Raw genomic sequence first — 19,807 nt, forward strand, 5'->3', positions numbered from 1 at the left:
TATCAGTCAAGTCATCCTGAGCAAATGCATCCGGAGGACTAGACCAAGCAAGATACTCAGTAACCCTAGCCATCAGTCTCCTATAAGAGGACTCAGCATGAGCCCCAGATTCAGGCCTGCCAGACTCCACCTCAGGAGAAGTGTCTAAGCCACTGGCATCATGTAGTGATTGATGTAACTCTTCCAACTGACTGGCCCTGGAAAAGACAGGAGCCACATCAGGCTCAAAAGGGTCAAATTCCAAATCTGACCTCTCCTCATCCTCATAGATATCATCCAGAGAAAGAAAGAACTCCTGCCTAGGGACAGAAGTGAGTCTGGATTTCCGAACAGGCTTCACAGACTTGGATTTAGCCTTTCTAGGAGGATTCACAGTACCAGGGATCTCCATCGGCAAATTCCAGCCAAATGGCCCCGAAGGCGTTGAGGGCGCCGACGGCTTCGGCGTCAACTACAGCGCCAAGGGCTGATGTGAAGGCAAAGCATCAATCTCCGTATCTGACGGACACAGCGCCAACTGAGTCGACACCGACCTCGAGCCCTTACCAGATTTCTACGGTTTCACCGGGGACGAAGACTGAGACCTGGATCAAGCATGTCTCTAGCGATCAACCTGAACCTTGTCTGAACGGGACCTCAACGGTTCCCGATGAGTATCGCGTCGAGGACTGGAGCCCAAAAGGCACGCGAGCATCGGACCGAAACCGTTCCCTGCCAGCTTCTTCCAAAGGCGTGAAGGGAACTGTGCCCTGGGATTGAAAAATCGCCAGCATCTGCTCCCTGAAAGTCTCCCATTCCTCCGGAGTCGAGGACTTAGTGGGACAAGCCACTTTCCTTGCGGGGCCATCATCTGATGAGGACGGGGAAGGCGACCGGTGACGCCGCTTCCGGGAGTGCCTAGACGAGGAGGACGAGTGGCTGGACCCACTCTGGGATCGAGATCCCCGGGACTCCTTCCGTCGAGGAGAGTCACCCCTCGAAGCGTCGGTAGACATCCCTTTTGCAGATTTTCAGGACTTACTGGGTTTAGTAATTCCCCCGACCTACCTGTAACTTCCCCTTATGCTCTCGCAAGGCCTTAGCAGTCAGCGACTGCCATTTTGAACAGTCGTCAGTGTCATAACTCTCGCCCAGACATCACAAACAAATGCGGTGCAGGTCGTAATCGACATCTTAGACTTACAGTCCCGGCAAGTTTTAAAGCCAGAACGCGGAGTCAGAGGGGTAGATGAAGAAGACATATTCACAAAGAATACAAGAGGAGCGCCGAGTTCTCGAAGCAACCACGTTTGCGGAAAAAACGGAACTGAGGCTACAGGCGCCGTGCATCCTATTTATAACATCCGGTGATGTCGCCCTCGACGGAGGCCTTCGAGGGACATCGACCCAACGCCATCAACGCAGGACGACCTCTGCTGAAAAATGTCCGAAGTAGCACAGCTGTGGAAATTACATGTCAAAGATGTGGAATACGTTAGAAGACAAAATCTGTCAGGGTTCACCTTGGCCGATCTGCGGAAGCTGCTGAGCCCCACCAGACCCTCAAAGGCATGGAACACTCAACTACTCTTACAACAGGTAATAAAGAACAGACTCCCTCCGGACCCTCAGGATAATCGACAGCAAAGGATGGAAGCATAGGTTAAGACAACATCAAATAAGTCCTTCTACACATTCCCTGAATTTACTGAACTGACACATTTGTTTTGTACCCGTTTGTCCTCCGCTTCTTGCTTGGAGGAAGTAATGACCCTTAGCGGTGATGAATAGAAGACTTTACAATGTTTATGGCGTTACAAGGAAAAGACTTCACTCCTAAGAAAAGAGCTTCAGGCTTTTAAGTTTACATGTCACACCAAATGAAAGCTCTTTCATCAAAACAAAAGGGTTCTTGCCTCACTGTTTACTTTGTACTTGATACTGTTCCTCTGAAGAAGTACTTTCAGTAAATGCTCTCAACGTTCAAGAAGAAAGTGCAGAGTTCAAAATAGTTGATTAGTCACAAGCAGGAATTGTCCATCAGTCTAATTGTTCCCGCGCTCCTGTCTCCACGGAGGGCTCAAAGAAGTCACAGCGCTAAAAACAAAAACAAAAAAAACTGCTCCTACTATTGGACCTGCCAAGCAAATTATTGTCAATGTCTTGGATAAACGATTTTCATTAGAAATTATTCCCATCAGTGGATTGGGCTCAAGATGCCTCCCTGCCAGCTTAGTTCTAGGAAGAGGAAGCATTTACTTAAAACACGCACTTGGAATTTCTGATGCGTATGGACCAACACATCGCATACGTGAGCAACTGCTGTTGTCTCTTCATCTCTTATAACATGAGATGAGAGAAATTAAAAACCACGCGGGCGGCTACGGCAACCGCAGAACTAAAACAGTTACAAAGCTACCATTGCTTCCCAAAGCTCTGCGCACGACGGGGAAGAAAACAGCTGATCAGAGCTGCATTCTCCGTCTTGGATGCTGAGTGCTAAGCAAATACAATATGTACTTTGTTTTAACTCCGGGTAAGAAGTTCAACGGAGTATCGAGCCGTGCGAGCTGACTAACACACTGCTCATAAACACGAGCTCGCGCATGCTAGAAAAAATAAACGCTTGCCAACAAACCAGTCTGATTACTTCCTTTGAGATATATTCATGTTGACGATGAATGATAAATCTTTTAAGAACCGAAAGCTGCCTGTACAAAAATAAAGTTTACGGTTCTCAGACTTTTAAGGAGGAAAAAATGGAAATTGAATAAACTTGGCCCTTATCTCTGGAAACTGCTGATTGAACGTTCCCTGCTCATAGTCTTTCTAGCAATTATGGTCTTTCTTGATATCTTCCTCCAGGCTCACTTAATCTTGGCGTTATGGCCCTAGGGTAGGCCCAAATACAGCTGTTCCAAAATTCATATCCTGCTCAGTTAAAGTCTAACAATGAAAGGCAGTTGAGAACTCCTACCTCCAGAACAAAAGGAATTCTCAACCAATCATATCGTTGACCAGACCCTCCATCTTGGCTTGGGCACTTGTCACACCTCTAGACACAAAGTTAAAGCATAACTCTCATGAAATAATAACACCCTAGACAAGATTGTCAAAACTCCTATCTTTAGATTAATTAACATAGCCTAACTATAGCAGCCCTGACAATACACCCTCCTCAAAGCCCTGTCCCAGGGCTTGGCCTACAAGGAAATCTCTTATGAAACTTAGGGCATGAACATCACCGACATCCTCCCAGGTGCGCTCCTCTGGTCCACATCCTGCCCAATCAATGAGATATTGCAACTTTCCTCTCATCCTTCTAGAATCCAAAATGGACTTAACTTCAAACTCTTCCAACCTTCCTTCAACCAAAACAGGAGCCGGCGAAACCCTCAATCTAGTCCCTTGGTGTACCGGTTATAGTCCCTTGGTGTACCGGTTTTAACAAGCTTACGTGAAATGTAGGATGAACCTTCAAGCTTGCTGGCAATTTCAATTTCACAGCAACAGAATTTATCACTCTCTCCACCTCAAAAGGACCTACATACCGCTGACTAAACTTATTTCTCCCTTTAATTCTCAAATGTTTTGTTGACAGCCAAACCAATTCTCCCACGTTATACTGGGGACTCAACCTTCTTTTTACATCAGCATACCTTTTGTATCCAACCTTGCTTTGCATTAAAGACTCTTTAGCTCTTTCTAAGTTCATTCTCATAGTCTGAAAACGAATCCCAACCTCCGGATTCTTTTCTTCCCTCTCTATATTATCAGTAAGGAAACGAGGATAAAAACCTCTACCTAAAAAGAAAGGAGTCAGACGAATCTTTTTCACAATTATTATATGCAAACTCAGCCAGCCAAATTAAATCTACCCATTCTGAGTCTTCATTCAAATAACACCTTAGGTATTTCTCCGTCTCGGGATGATAACCCGAAGTTAATCTAACCTCCATTCCCAATCCCTTACAAAACGACCTCCAAAATTTAGAAATGAACTGAGGACCTCTATCAGAAATGATCCTACTGGGCTAACCATGCAGCCTGACCACCCCTTGAAGAAAGTTCTGAGCCAGACTTTCTGCAGTAACCTCCCCCTTAATGGGAATAAAATGTCCTGCTTTAGACACAAGATCGACTACCACCAAGATAGATGAGCACCCTTGATTCCTTGGCAAGTCAGAGATGAAATCCATAGCCAAAGTATGCCAAGGACGAGGAGGAATTGGAAGAGGCTCTAACAAACCCATGGGCTTCCCCGTCGGATGCTTAGCCTGAGCGCAAACAGAACATATTTTCACAAGGTTCAATGTATCCTGTCGAATTCTTTCCCACCAAAACTCCCTTCTGACTAATTCCAAGGTTTTCCTGAAACCAGGATGCCCAGATAACAGACTTGTGGCAATATTTTTACACATGCTCTCTTAATTCCAAAGATGGTAAGTATAATCGATCATCAAAATATGGCAGGCCATTCTTAATACTGCGAACCGTATCTTGCCGCTCCCATTCTATCATTTGTTCCACCGTCATCACCTTCTGGATTTCTTCAGCCAGATTCCAAGCAACTACAGTTCCAGCCAATACGAAACGCTCTGATGCAATCAAAAGGTTGAGGAACACATTCACCCTTCATTGATTCACTTCCCGGGAATTGGCGAGACAAAGCGTCTGCTTTCCATTTAGCTTCCCTGGTCTGAAAGTGACTACAAAATCATAATCCGCAAAGAACAACTCAGTCTCATGGGTGATAGGACCGGATGAAAGCGAGGTTCCATCCATCGCCCTTACCTGTTCCACCACCTCCTTATGGTTTAACTGAATTCCTAAAGCCTTAGCCACACCCCAATCCATGAAGTTACCTGTGGCTCCCGAATCGAGGACTACCGGCCCAGATCCTTTTAAAACTGCTTTGACTAACAAGGATACATTCACTGTAATGTGCGGAACCCTTGCTTGAAGGGTATTCGCCACTTGCTGTTCCTTTATGGTCGAGATGACAAGTCTCTTTGGGGCGTAAGAGCAATTTCCAAGAAAGTGACCACCCCTACCACAATATAGACAATTTATTTATCTGTCTCCTCTCCTTTTTCTCCTTAGTTAAAGGCCCTCTCACTTTAGAACCCTGATCTGACCCTCTTAACTCGACTCCATGGATTCTGAATTCTTAATTTACAAATTCTACTCTAGAAGGGCGCTCCCCTCTACCCACACTCCTCACATCTCCAAGACTTTGTTTACGCACTACCCTTCTCTCATTGAGAGGGAAATCCAACTGAATAACTAAGTCCATCAACTCATCACATGACGTAGGTCTATTCACTATAGTAGATAGAGCATCCTTCAACTCCTCTTTTAACCCCCTATATAAGAGTGAAGACCTTTTTTCATCCGGCCACTAGCGTCTTAAATTGCATGATATAAGAAACCAAATCTCGTCCACCCTGCCGAAGTTTTAACAGCTCCCCATCCATCCACCTCAAGAGACCCGATGCCGATCAAACATCTTCTGAAACTCTTCTTGGAAGAGAACAAAATTTCCCAATACTAAATGTCTCTGACTAATCAACAACCCAGCCCATGCAGCTGCCTCACCAGATAAATATGACATGACAAAAGAAACCTTTGCAGTATCTGAAGAAAATATCTCAGGCCTACTTAGAAAATGAAGCTTGCACTGAGTGCAAAAAGTTTGAAACCTTTTGGCCTCTCACCCCATACCTCTTGGGAGCTGTCAACAGAACTGGCATGCAGATAATGATAATGATGTGTTATTTATATAGCGCCTCCTACAACTCCACTGTTCCATGCCTGAGAACTATCCTCATCCTCCCTGATCAGCAGTGGAGGATCACCTCGAGTTCTAGGAACAGCTGCTCTCCTAACCTCTGCTTTCTGTAAACTAGTTACCTTCTCACTCAGTTCCTCCATTCTTTTATATAACTTTGCAGTCTCTATGAGAGATCTTTAACTCCTCTCTCAGGTCCCTAATCATATCCCCAAACACGTCCATTGAGGTCTCGTCGGGGTTCCCAGCAGCTCAACGTAGGTCCCGACGCCATCGACGCAGGACGCCCTCTGCCGAAATATTTCCGAAGTTGCACAGCTGTGGACATTGCATTTCAAAGATGTGGAATACATTAGAGGGCACAATCCATTCGAAAGGAACATTCTCCCTAACAGCAAGGACCTATTAAACAGAAAAATGCTCAATCATTAATTATAAAAATACATTGAAGAAATGAAGAATTTTGAAAAAACAAGGATTATTAAAAAACGAGGATTGCTTTTAAAACAGATTTATGATTAACAATGTCATTTTTCGATCACCCCCAGTTGAATCATACATAAATATGCACTATACTTACCAAGACATCTTTGCCCTCTTCAGGATTAGGGTATTTCACAGTTGGGAACTCTGGATCAGGCTCCTTTTGTTCAGGTACAGCAATTGGCGGCGCAAAGCCAAAAGCTTCAAAGGCAGACTGAACAAACACGTGACCCACCCCATGCACAGATGTGTGCACAAATTTCACTGTGGACGCTGTATTCATTTCCCTGCAATCCAAAATATGAAGGATGATCAATTCCATTTTCATAGAGTGTCCACATTCACAGTTTTGCAATTTCACAGACAGACATTCCTCTTATCCAACTATCTCTGCATGCTGTCTATCATACCAAAGGAACAGATTTGTTTATAGTTATGCCATCATTTATTTTTGGTATAGGAAATGGAAATGTTGTCTTAAGTATAGAAAAGATCTGTTGATACAGTTAGGAGGATTTTACAAGTGTCCTCTGGTGATGGCTTAAGAAGATCTACTCATTGTTGTTTTCCTTTATGTTATTAAGGACTCTTACAGCGATAATTGGCAGTGTAGTCCACGCTTCACTCTCAGAAGATGAGTAGTGGTAGTAAAGTACAGTTTACCCTCCGACAATGGAATGTCCACATAGAATACGAAACAAATATAGTCAACTTATGAAAGTAGTGCCTAAAATAAATATCTACATTAAATAGAAAATTAGTAATTGAGTATTAAAAACAATAAGGTGATATCAATAAAGAACAGCAACAAAACACAAGTATTTAGCAATTCCTTGCAGGCAGGTAATTTTTACCAATACTTTAAAAAGATTCAGTATAGTTTTTAAAGTGTTATCATAGAAACCAATAGGAACATTTTAAAAGTGTTATAGAAACCAACAGGAAAAAGCCAAACAGCTTCTTGTTATGTGTAAAACTAAGGTAGACTACGAACCCCTCCAGTGGAGATCCAGCACAAATGAACCACAAAAAAGATTGAGGGATGATTAAAGAATTTTGATGTAGATCAAGTTATGAGGCCGTGGAGATAGGACTGCATTTGGAGCCCCCAGGCACAGAAGAAAAGAAACCATGTCAGATCAAGAGGTGGAAAACACCCAAGATGCTGCAAGGCTGCTGGAGGCCACGTAAAAGGTCCAGGAGATGAACATGCATAGGTTAGTCGATCAAATGGCTTCTACGGGTTGTGCTTCCAGGCACAAGGACTGCCGGGGGAGTCACTTGTTAGGACAGCTCCTATGAAGTCCAGCTAAGGGCTTAGTAAAACCATTCAACTGAGAAAATATAAGACTCCTTTCTTAGTATAAGGCTATACCACCTGAGTATATGGTAGTGTAGACATAGCAGCCAGGCTTATCTCAGGAGGTCGAGAGGGCTGTAGAATCAGTACACAGAAATTGTAATCCACATATGGTCCAAAGAAACACTGACACAGTATGTAGTGTACAAATAAATGGTTTATTTAAATACAAGTAGGCCCAGATTAATCTTGGGGGAAATAAGTACTAGAACAGATCATATAAAAACATTATAAAAGAAATTCAACACTATGCTTGCAGGTACACATACCGAAGCATATAAACTTATTTGGAACACCCAACAATATTTCGAGGGTAGTCAAAACCAATAGTTCCGTTTGGATTACTTACAGTAATACAGGGTAGTACACCAAATCAGTTGCACTGTGACGCTCAGCAACAAATCACATAGTAAGTCAACTGGACAATATACTTTTCAGAATAGTGGAACACTTATTCCAGGAACAGTATAAACCTATAACTCTCATTCAGGATAACGCAGTTATTTCTAGGGGAGTTGGACCTTTTGGTGTAAAATCCCATTACACTTTTCAGCTCAGTGAAGCACAGTCTCAGCTCAGTAGGAGCGTATGACACTATTTCTGGATGGCTCAAGGCAGATCAAGGTTAGCTACACTTAACACTTTTCAGGAATTGCACACAGCTATTCTAGGCAGGTAAAATCTAATGTTGTAATATACTATTACAGTTTGCTTTTCAGAGATGAACGTAAGCAATAACTCTAACTTGTTTTTAGGATGGCACACAGCTAACACAGGAAAGTAAAACCTATATACTTTTTTAAAGGGACTATCAGCAACTTAAGGATCAGTATAACCTAAGGCAGACTTATTCTGGACAGGCTAACAGCAAGTCAGGGGAAGCAAGATCCAATTGGGGACACTCCTACAATTATCCTAACAGAATAATAAAGTGAAACCAACAGCATTACTTTTGGGAAGAGGGGGACCAATTCACAGGTGAGTAATTTAACCTTCCATCTACTTTCTGTTAGAATGCTGAGAAAGTTTCGAAAGAAAGTAAGATTTTGAGAATACATATTTAAGAAGGCACACAGCTTATTCAGGGTAAGTAAATCCTATATATACTTTTCGGAATTGCAAAACATATCTAAGGTAAGTAATAACTTTTTGTAACTACACTCTCAGAGCTGCAGGTACCAACTAATTCATTAACAAGTAAGTACATTTTCAAAACTTGGATTTATTTTCAAGGCAGACGCCTTAAAGTATTCAGCCCTTCCAAAGTCTAGTACATGAGTTCTCTCAGAGGCAGAAGAGGGACCCTAGAGTCTAGGAGCCAGCTGTAGGCAGGGTAAGAAAGGGCTCAGTTGCAGGCAAAGTTCCAGAGGAAGACTATTCAAACAAGTATTTTACTTTAGAGTTAGTTGAGGGCCCAGGGACTTGAGAGAAGACACCCTAGGATGATTCCAGTAGTGGGCCTGGATGAACTGGGCGAGATGCCTCCCAATCACAGAAAACACCTCAAAACTACACAGGAATCATAAGAGACTTAAGGTAAGTAAATACCCAAGCCAGCACAGTACCTCAGTACATTAGAAGATTTTGCAGCAGGAGGACTTCAGGATCCGCAGGCAAAAATCCAGATGCTGCAATCCTTGTCAGGTGGACAGAAGACATGACCCTGGATGGGCTTTTTCAGCAGAGATCCACACAGAAGGCTTCAGTCAAAGGTTTCTCCGTGGCTGGATGCAGCTCTATGGATTTGGTGCCTTTACAGGAGCACAGAAGACAGAATATCGCTGGTCGGATTCTCGTCGTTTCAAAGGTCCAGCACTCTGGTGAGGGGACTTTTCAGACTCGATTCAGGTCTATGGAGGTCCAGCAGGATGCCCACAAAATTTCAGCAAGATGAGGAATTCGGAAGACTATGCACTGCACAATTGCTCGAGGTCCTAGGGTATTGGGTACTGCAGCCCTGCAAGGTCACAGCACAACATGCAATGGCTCAAAATGCAGGTCTTCTTGAGTCCAGTGGGTCTCAGCAGGCTCTGGGTGGGGGCCATCGTGTTCGGAGTCCACAGGTCGATTGGAAAGAAGGGTAACATCAGGTTCAGGTTGCACATAAGGCTCTCCAGTTGCTGGAAATGGTTTCAGCTGCAAGTTCTTCACCTTGCTCTTCAGATTTGGTACCAGTGGTCGACTACCCCTTCAGTTTCCAGGATCTGACTTTTATGCAGGAACCCAGCCAATCAAACAGCCATGCAACATTCAAACCTGGGGGGTTGGCGGTCCTTTTAAGACTGCCAGCCTCCCAGTCTGAACTGGATTCTCGCAGTCAGGTTGGAAGACAAAAGGCTGCACAGCTTCGGACTCCTCCCTCGCTTCCTGCCTTCAGACACTCTGGAGCCTGGGCGAGGAGTCCACAGGACTCCCACCAAAGATAAAGTTACCACAAAGGATTTTCCCACCGTGGTGGTCAGGAGAAGGAACAAGAAAGGACAAAGAACACTGAATAGGGGGGAAGAAAAGAAGACAGGGGCCATTTTGGTAAAATGAGCACCGATGGGTGCCTTTACCGGGGCTGTTAAAACAGCCCATGGTACAGGTTCACCAATATAGTTAAAGGTTCACTGCCATGAGCCATTAAAAGTAAGCTTGCCCCTGTAAGATAAATGTTACAATTAAAAGAAGGAGATACAATGTATCTCCCCAGCACTCCTCATAAGGTGGTGTGTGCTGGTTTCACCGAAAAAAATGTAAAAGGGTTCCAAAAATCCTTTGTACCCTTGGGAACAGTAGTTCTCATAAGGTTAAACAGAGAAAGTTAAAGGGGAGCCCTAAGGGCCACCCTGCAACAATAAAAAGGCATTACCAAAAGTTGTTAAAGAGGATACTATAAAAAATATGGAGAGTATTAAAAATGACACCCATAAAGAAAAAAAAAAAAAAAAAGAGTAAAACACTGAGTGTGGAAAAAGGTTTGCACTCACTGAGGTTTAAGGAAAATGTATTCACCAGTAAAGTAAAACGTTCTGGGGTTGACATAGGTCAGGAAGATTTATCATCAATTTGAAAATCTTACCCAACATTCCTGTTGACGGAAGGGTGGGACCAGTGACTCAGACTAGGTTGAAGGACCACAGCCTTCATGCTAGCAGACCCAGGCACAGCAGCAGCGTGGTACACATTGCTGAACCTTTCGATAGGTCAACAGATGCTCCAGTCAGAACTTTGAGGGAACCTACTTTATCCTGTAGGGCAGCGCAAATGGGCAACAGCTGAAGAATTCCAACCTGGGATTAGTCATGTTAGTGAGATTTATCAGTTTTATGCTTAAACTCGTCTCCTAGTGAAATCGCCAGCACTTTTTGCTGGACTTCTGGACCTTTTTCTTTATATCCTGAATGAGGGGAGGCCTTTTCCCCTCATTCATTCTTATGTGCTCCGACATTTTGGAACTCTGTTCCCTGCGTTTTACTTTTGTTATGGAGTCTGCTTTCATCCATGTGTTTAAAGGCATCTGTTTAATTTTTGTAGCACACAGCACCCTAAGTGCAGTGTTGCTGGGAACCCTTTCGGTTCTCCTTTGAGATTCTTTGGCTATCCTTAAAAAATTACTGTTCTTAAGGATAGAGGGATGACATACATTACTCACCGTAATCGTATTTCTGATGATTGTATCTGCTTAGATTTGCATGCTGTGCATATAGTCTGACATCTAGTGGTAATCGCAGAGTGTTGCATCTTTTTTTCGAAGATCGAAAAGGGACATTGAAATGGGTGTGACTGTAACACTATCCCCAACGTGGCGTGTAGTGTACCAAAAATCCCTCACGCATCCAGGTCCCACCAGTTGTATTTTTTCTGCCGTGAGGGAGCCTTATAGTTTGCGTGAGCGAGTACAGGAGAGAGAAGGTGTAAGAAGTCTATGTTCCTTCTACTCCAAGAGTGGAGGAAGGGTGGTTGCATGTGAATCTAAGCAGATAAAACCATCAGAAATATGATTACAGTGAGTAGTGTATGTCTTTTGATGGTTGTAGATCTGCTTAGAAACCCATGCTGTGCATAGACTAGCGAGCAGTACCCAGAGATGGTGGTGGGATGTGTGAAGGAACAGTAGCAAAGAGATGTCTTAGCACTGCTTACCCCACCTGAGAATCAGACCTTGAGTGGGTATCTAGGCAGTAGTGTTGTGTAAGTGTTCACAGAACTCCAAGTTGCTGCTTTGCAAATGGAATCTAGAGGACCATTGACAATTAATGCTATGGTAGCCCCTGTGCCCAGAATCGAGTGAGCTCTAGGCGTGAAGGGTAGATCTCTCTTGGCAAGAGAGAAACAGTGTGATGCAGTTTACGATCCACTTGGAAACAGCTGACTTAGAGATACAGTCCCATTCTCTACCAGCTGCCACTGATACGAAGAACTGGTTTGTTTTTCGTAGAGGCTTTGTATTTTCAAGATAGTAAATTACCGCTCTCCTCACCTCTAGTGTGTGGAGGCTCCTTTCTGCCAAGTAACGGGTTTTGGAATAAAGTGGGCAGTTCTATGGACTGGTTTACATGCAACTTCCAGATAAATGTGGGCGCAAAGCGTGGGTGTGTGTGCGCGCAAAACCACCTTGTCCTTGTGAATCGTGACAAAGGGGCCCTGAAAGGGCATGCAGTTCACTAACTGTTAAGTCACGGCCAAACGCACACTTGATTGAAGATTTATTATAAGTATCGTGGAAAGTAACACACAGCAGGCGCCCTCCTCAAGAGGCAGGCTCCAACTGCTTTTACATACAAAAGAAAACTTAGACAAGCATTCTAATCAGAATAAGCACATCAATACATTCCAGTTAGAATCTGGTTACATCATAATGTCATTGAGTTGCACTGTGTTAACTTAAAGTAAGTCTGACCTTTTCTAAAGTTAATAAGAACCAAAACTCAACACATCTCCTTCCCTTAAACAGAAGCATTTAACCCAAGTAATAATCATTAAACTTAGTTGGTCTGTACCTCACTCTGTTTGCTTTCACACCACTATCAGTGTTAATATTGCGGTCACACTCAAAATTCACTACTCTACTTGCATTAGATCCAGGCACTAGAGCTTCTTCCTCATAAGACAAATTCTGGTCCGGCTCTTCACTTCCTTCACTAACAACCTTATTGCTTTTGGCAAGTCTAGACATTGCCCAACATTCACCACCGTCCATTATAACAACATTCCCCCTTATGGCTGCAATTTTCTTGGGACCGATAAATTTACTAGTGATGCATTTAGGAGATACTCTGGGATTTTTGATGTACGCCCAGTCCCCAATAGACCAAATCATTCCTCCAGTAGACTTTTTTGCATCAAAACGAACTTTGTACTCATTCTGAGTCTCCCTAACTAGATCCATGACTTTTTCTCTGTCAACATGTATACTCTTCGCTAGGTTTAGCCAACCCGGACACAACCTTGTCCCAGGGTGTCTACCCTTGAGAGATGAAAAAGGTGAGATACCAGTAACAGAGTGTGGCGTTACACAGTAGCTCCAGACCATCTCCGTAAGAACCGTCTGCCACTTCAATCCAGATGCCATGGCCAACTGTAATCCACCCTTAAGAAACCTATTCATTCTTTCAACCAAGCCATTCGCTCTGGGTTGGTACAATGCTGTCCTGTAATGTTTGATACTATATCTATTAAAAAATTCCACCATTCTGTCCGAACAAAACTGGACCCCATTGTCTGAGATGAGCTCTGAGGGAAACCCCTCCCTGTAAAACACTTCCTCAAAGAAAGTGATCATTTGTGAAGTAGTTGCCTCCCTTATAGGTTTCCACTCAACCCATTTTGAGTGATAATCTACTAGGACAATGAGGTATTTGAAATCTCCACCTAATTCCTGAATGGGTCCCATCAAATCCACTGCTAACTTCCTCCAAGGCTCTGCTGGGACACTAACCCGGCCTTAACGGGGTATCCCTGACAACTTTACTTTTATCACTCTTTTCACATTCCTTGCACTTTCTGACACGTCTCTCCACTTCACTATCTATCCCTGGCCACCAAAATGATTGCCTTATGTGTCTTTTAGTGCCCCCCATCCCCAGATGGCCCTGGTGGGCTATGTCCACTAGCTTGGATCTAATTTCATAGGGCGGAATAATCCTCATCCCTTTTCTGAGTTGAGACCCGTCCTCTGACAAATTCAATTCCTCCTTGACATTTTGAAACGCATCAAACTTCCTCTCCACCAGATCCTTTCTGGGCCAACCTGCTTTGACCCAGACTTTTATTTGGCCCAATACTTCATCCAGATTGTCAGCAGACACCCATTCCTCTTTACTTATCGCATTGTGCACCATTTCACAAATGCTAACAGTAGACTCCACATTCGCATTCTTGAAATCTCTGGCCTGAACAGGTAGTCTTGAAAGACAATCAGCAATTACATTTTCACCACCAGGAACATACACCATCCTGAAATCATATGCCAACAACTCAATCATCCACCGGGATATCCTGGGCGAACCTTTAGTCCAGTCGGCACTGCCCAACAACTGAACCAAAGGTTTGTGATCTGTTTTTACAGTGAACGATTGGCCCCATAGAAAGAATTTGAAATGGCTTATTGCCCATGACACTGCTAAAGCTTCTCTCTCCACCACAGAGTAGTTGTTCTCCGCTCCCCTCAGTGGCCGGGAGGCAAAAGCTATGACATGTTCAATGCTCCCTTCATACTGAAAAAGGGCGGCCCCAAGCCCTAACATGCTCGCATCCACAGCAAGCACCGTTTTCCTTCCAGCTACAAACCCACCCAAAGAGGGTGCTTCTACTATGCCCTCTTTAATTTTGTCAAAGGCTTTCTGACATTCATCCGACCACACATATCTGGAACCTTTCTTCAATAAATCTCTCAAAGGAGACGAGATATTGGAGAACCCTTCAACAAATTTGTGATAATATTCCGCCAACCCCATGAACGACCGCAATTGTTCCTTATGGGGAGCACTCACAATGCTATCCACCAAGGACTTTCTAGGAGAAATTCCATTGCAAGAAATCTTGTGCCCCAAATAATCTACTTCTGTCATGGCAATTCTGCATTTTTCTCTTTGTACAGTTAAACCAGCATCCTTAAGTCTAATTAAAACAGATCTTAAAGCATTGTCATGTTCAACAATATTCTTGGCAAAAATAAGAATGTCATCCTGAAATACAGTTACGTTGCTAAGGCCTTCAAGCACCGTTTCCATCACTCTTTGGAAGACAGATGCCGCTGAGGCCAAGCCAAAGGGCATACGTTTATACATGAAAACACCTTCCGGAGTAATAAATGCAGTTAACTGTTGACACTCCTCAGACAACGGGACCTGGTGGTATGCAGAAGAAAGATCAATAATGGAAAACAGTTTAGGCTCTCCCAGTGTGGACAGAATTTCCGAAATGTTCGGCAAGGGATGTCTTTCAACTACAATGTTCCTATTGAGACTGCGTAAGTCGACACACAACCTCATTTTGCCATTGGCTTTAGTAACCAGAACGATGGGGGACAGCCATTCTGTAGCTACTACCGGTTCAATAACACCTTTGACCATCAGGCTGTCAAGTTCTTCTTTAAGTTGCGCCTTCATCTTCAATGGCACTTGGCGAACCTTATGCACAACAGGTTGAGCATTATTTTTCAATCTAATGTGATGCTCAAAGTTTTTGAGTTTGCCAAGTCCCTCAGAAAACACTTCAGGGAATTCCTTCGTCCAGAAATCCCCCACTTCGGCAACTGTAACTGGAACAGATGCACTGGCTTGTACTACTATACCCAATTTCTTCTGTTCTTCCCATCCTAGTAAGGAAGCTCCCTTTTCCGCCACAAGGAATGTCGCTTGACAGTTTCTACCCTTGTAGCATACTCCTGCAGAGAATTGGCCGACGATATCTATATCAGAGTTTCCATATCCACATACTCTAATGCTGGTGGGAAGAATAACGGCATCATCCTGTTTTAGAACATTTCTCAATGTGTCCCTGGATATGATAGACCATGGTGAACAAGAGTCCACCTTCATTGAGAGTTCAACCCCATCAATCCAGAACGTGTCCACAGGGCCTTTAGTATTAGTGGACAATTCCGAAATCTGAAACACATGTTTAGGGGTCATCTCTTGTATGGTAGAAGTTTGATGAACATGGTATCCTGCCTTGATGTCACCCTCCTCATGATTCAACATTTTGGGTTCCACACAGTTGATTGATTTATTTTTGCACACATTTGCAAAATGACCCTTGCTTTTACATCTGAAACAGTCTGCATACTTGGCAGGGCATGAGGGAAAATTCATTCCATGTCTGGAGCTGCCACAGCGAGAACACATGCCTTTTGCATTCCAAACTCCTTTCCTTATCGTAGAGGAATTACCCCTCCTCTTTTGATCCACCACACACACCGAGGCTTGATCAGAATTTGATTTGTCAATCTTGAGTTCCTTGACGTACTCCGAGGTTTGTTCAATGCTTCTCGCCATCTCAATTGCCTCTTGAAGGACCATATCTTTTGCAAGTAACTTCTCCTGAATTCTTGGATTATTTGTGCATCTGACTAGTTGGTCCCTGATGAGAGAATCTGCTAGCTGCTCAAACTCACACGTATAACTTAATGATCTGAGACAGGCAACATATGATTCCACAGATTCTGATTTCTCTTGAACTCTCTGAAAGAATTTATGCCGCTCGAAACTGACATTCTTCTTTGGCTCAAAGTGGTCCCGAAGTTGTTTGAGGGCAAATGAGTATTCATCCATATCACCAGCTCCAAGGTCTCTATTTCTAGGAAGTCCATCATAAATTCTGCGCCCTTCAGTGCCGAGATTATGAAGGAGAGCTTTCTTCCGCGCAGCGGGAAATCTGTCCCCACCCATGGCCACCAAATAGTTCTCAAATACATCTTTCCACCGATCCCATGGGATGACAGGACGGCCCGGTTCGCTGACAAAAGGAAGAGGAGGTGGAATAGAGGTCATGTCTTGTCCTGGACAGAAACACTGTATGCACACAATAGAATCCGGAGGCTGGGATGTGTGTGGTTGGCTGTGGAGCCACAAACAATTGAAGTCAAGAAAAGTGAAATGAACAAAGAACAGTACTTTTTCACTTTCACTTTTACAACTCTCTTTGGACTGCTTTAAAACTGCTTGTATTACTTTTGTTTTAGCAGTGGCATGCAGAGTTGGGGATAACAATATTGTGCAGGTGTTTAAGAACAACCTTTTAATTTGTTAAGCGTGTACCCCTTTAAATAAACTTCGAGTTAATCCGTGGATGAAAATGGGCTTTGGCGAACTTTCACACTAGTACAGAGAGTCACACGGGAGATCCGGAGTAGCCAATACCCTTATCCCAGCCAATGGCAGCACTCTGCTGGGCGTGACGCAACAATGAGGGCTGGCGAGTGATCAGCAGTGAGGTGGGCGTGGTCAATCGTCAGCGCCGTGGCGAACTTTCTTTGTCACTCGCGCAGATGTGCGCGCCGCACAAGCGCGAGCCTCCGTTAGCGAGGAGGCCTCGAGCCAGACCGCGGTGGGCCGTTACAGTGACCCACCAAATGCCACCCAAATGCAGCTAACAGGACCCGCGGGTGCAGTACTCACGCAGACCTCAGCCGGGTTAGCCGCTTCCTCTGGCTGCCGCAGACCTCTGCCGGATAAGCCGCTCCCTCCGCCTGCCTCTCGCCTGCTGTGTCGGAGGAGGGAGGCTTCGGAGGACTTGGATCAGCAATGCAGGAAGACAGCATTCTAATCAGAATAAGCACATCAATACATTCCAGTTAGAATCTGGTTACATCATAATGTCATTGAGTTGCACTGTGTTAACTTAAAGTAAGTTTGACCTTTTCTAAAGTTAATAAGAACCAAAACTCAACACTAACTCTCCTTATAGATGTGATGGCCACTAGGAATGCAGTCTTGTAGGCAAGTGCCTTAAGGCTACCCTTGTGCAATGGTTCAAAGGGGGGGTTCCCATTAGTCTGGAAAGGACTACGTTCAGGTCCCATCAGGGAGCTGGGTTGGAGATGGGGGGAAAAGTCTCTTTACCCCTTCCATAAAGGCTTTAATCACAGGAACCTTCCACCACAAAACCCTGATCTGGGACATGGTGGACGCCGAAAGAGCAGCAAAGAGGACCTTTAGAGAATTGAAAACCAGTCCTGAACAGGCAAGTTATGTACAGGACAATATCTTTAGGAAAGCAATTAATATGATTGATTGCCTTGGTATTACACCAGGTAACAAAGTGCTTCCAATTACTGGAGTAGCAATGTCTGGTGGTAGATTTCCGTGCCTCCCTGAGTATGTCCATGCATCTCTGGGGGATATGCAGGCGCCCAAACTCTAGGACTTCAGGAGCAGGCTGCTAAGTTGAGTATTGGGGGCACGGGTGTAGCGTCAGTCCCTGATCTTGGGACAGCATGTTGTAAGGGTATGGCAGTTTCCTGGGTGGCTAGAGTGACATTGTCATGAGATGGGAGAACCAAAGCTGGCGGCCCCACATAGGGGCCACCAGGATCATCGGGACTGGTTCCTGCTGCATCTTGTGCACTATCCTTTTCCACTACTTTTCCACTTCTCCCCCTTCCATGCACTTTTCCCCTCCCCCTCTCCCATGCACTTGCACGTTCTCAATGTCACTGGGCCTAGTAAGATCGCGGTTTTGTTCTCCCCTGTTCCCCTCCCTTGCCTTGTCGCGCTCTGAAACACTTGTGTACGAGCGCGATAGAAATTAAATATCTATATCAATATCCTGTTGAGAAAGGAAATCGAGGGAAATGCATAGGCAAATCTCCCGGACCATGTTATCCAGAGACTGTTCCCCTCTGAACGGTTCTGTGGGTATCTGGAGTTGTAGCCTGTGCAATGGGTGTTTTCCAGAGTGGCGAACAAGTTGATCTCTGGAAAGCCCCATTCTGCAAAGACGTGGATTAAAATGTCCTCTTGTAGCCGCTACTCGTGAGGACTAGAACTGCCCTCCCCTGGAGGTGTGTCTAGAAAGCCTTCAGGGCCTTGAACACTGCTAGCAGTTCCAACAGGTTGATGCGATTGGACGCTACTCCTGGAGACCACACGCCATGCACTGTCTGTTGAAGGAGGCGAGCCCCCCCCACCCGACAGATGCGTCTGTGGTGAGAGTGGCCTCTACTGCGGGGATGGTGAAGGTATTTCCAAGCAGAAGGTTCTCCCTTGACCACCACTGCAGAGACTGAACGAGGGCCAACGAGAAAACCACTAGATCATCACACTGGCCGTTGGCCTGCACCATTGGCTCGAGAGCCACTCTTGCATGGGGCGCATGCGCAGACGAGCGTGAGGAACTAGGAAGACGCAGGAAGCCATCCCCAGCAGCCACATGGCTTTGCGTACCTGGCTACATAGTGAGGGATCTGGAACAGCATGTTTTGGACCCTCTCATTGGAGGGGAAGACAAGCCAGTCTTCTGTTCTAATTAGAGCCCCCAGAATCTGTTTGACTTGGCTGGGGGTCAGGCTGGATTTCTTTTCGTTGAACGGGAATCCTAAGGTCAAAGAGGAGATCTACTGTCTTTTGGGTATTTGTTTGGCATGCTCCGTACGAATCCCCCGTTATGAGCCAGTCGTGGAGGAAGGGATAGACTGGATGGACTGCCTGCACAGGTGAGCCGCCACTCCCACCAGTGCCTTTGTGAACACCCTTGGGGCCGATGCAATGCCAAAGGGGAGAAACTTGAACTGATAGTGGGTGTCCTCTATCATCAACCTGAAGTACTTTCTGTGCGCTGGCAACATTGAAATATGAAAGTATGCATCTTTCATGTCCAACGTGGCCATGTAATCCCCCTACTGCATAAGTGGGATTACCTCTTGAAGAGCTGTCATCCTGAACCTTTGAGGTTTGACATACTTGTTGTTAGGCAAGATTGTATGCAGTACCCTGTGGGAGACTGCACCAGCCTTGTCCTCCTGGTAATAGGTAACCCAACCTTTGGTATAAGTCTGTACTACACAGGTTGGTAGTGTGGCTGAGCAGCCAGGCTTATCTCAAGAGGGGTAAGGTTGTAACACAGAGTTTCACAATGACAACTATTCAAATAAACATTGCGACTCCAGGTTTCTTGATAAAAATAATTTATTTGAGTCAGTTATATAAGCCTTCTTCAGAAGGGAGCAAAAACATATAACACTTAAAATATACTTCAAATACACTCTG

At 44.6% G+C, this 19,807-nt stretch overlaps 1 protein-coding gene across 1 annotated transcript in view; it reads right to left on the minus strand.

Moving 5' to 3' along the window:
- PGM2 (phosphoglucomutase 2) overlaps window positions 1-19,807 on the minus strand; it is a 936,504-nt gene that overhangs the window by 655,715 nt on the left and 260,982 nt on the right. Inside the window, exon 7 of the mRNA XM_069631820.1 lies at window positions 6,351-6,540. Coding sequence (XP_069487921.1) covers window positions 6,351-6,540 — 190 coding nt within the window. The remainder of the gene's footprint in view (window positions 1-6,350; window positions 6,541-19,807) is intronic.

This window comes from Ambystoma mexicanum, chromosome 6q (assembly GCF_040938575.1).
Source record: "Ambystoma mexicanum isolate Mex_15411 chromosome 6q, UKY_AmexF1_1, whole genome shotgun sequence".
NCBI classification, from domain to species: Eukaryota; Metazoa; Chordata; class Amphibia; order Caudata; family Ambystomatidae; genus Ambystoma; species Ambystoma mexicanum.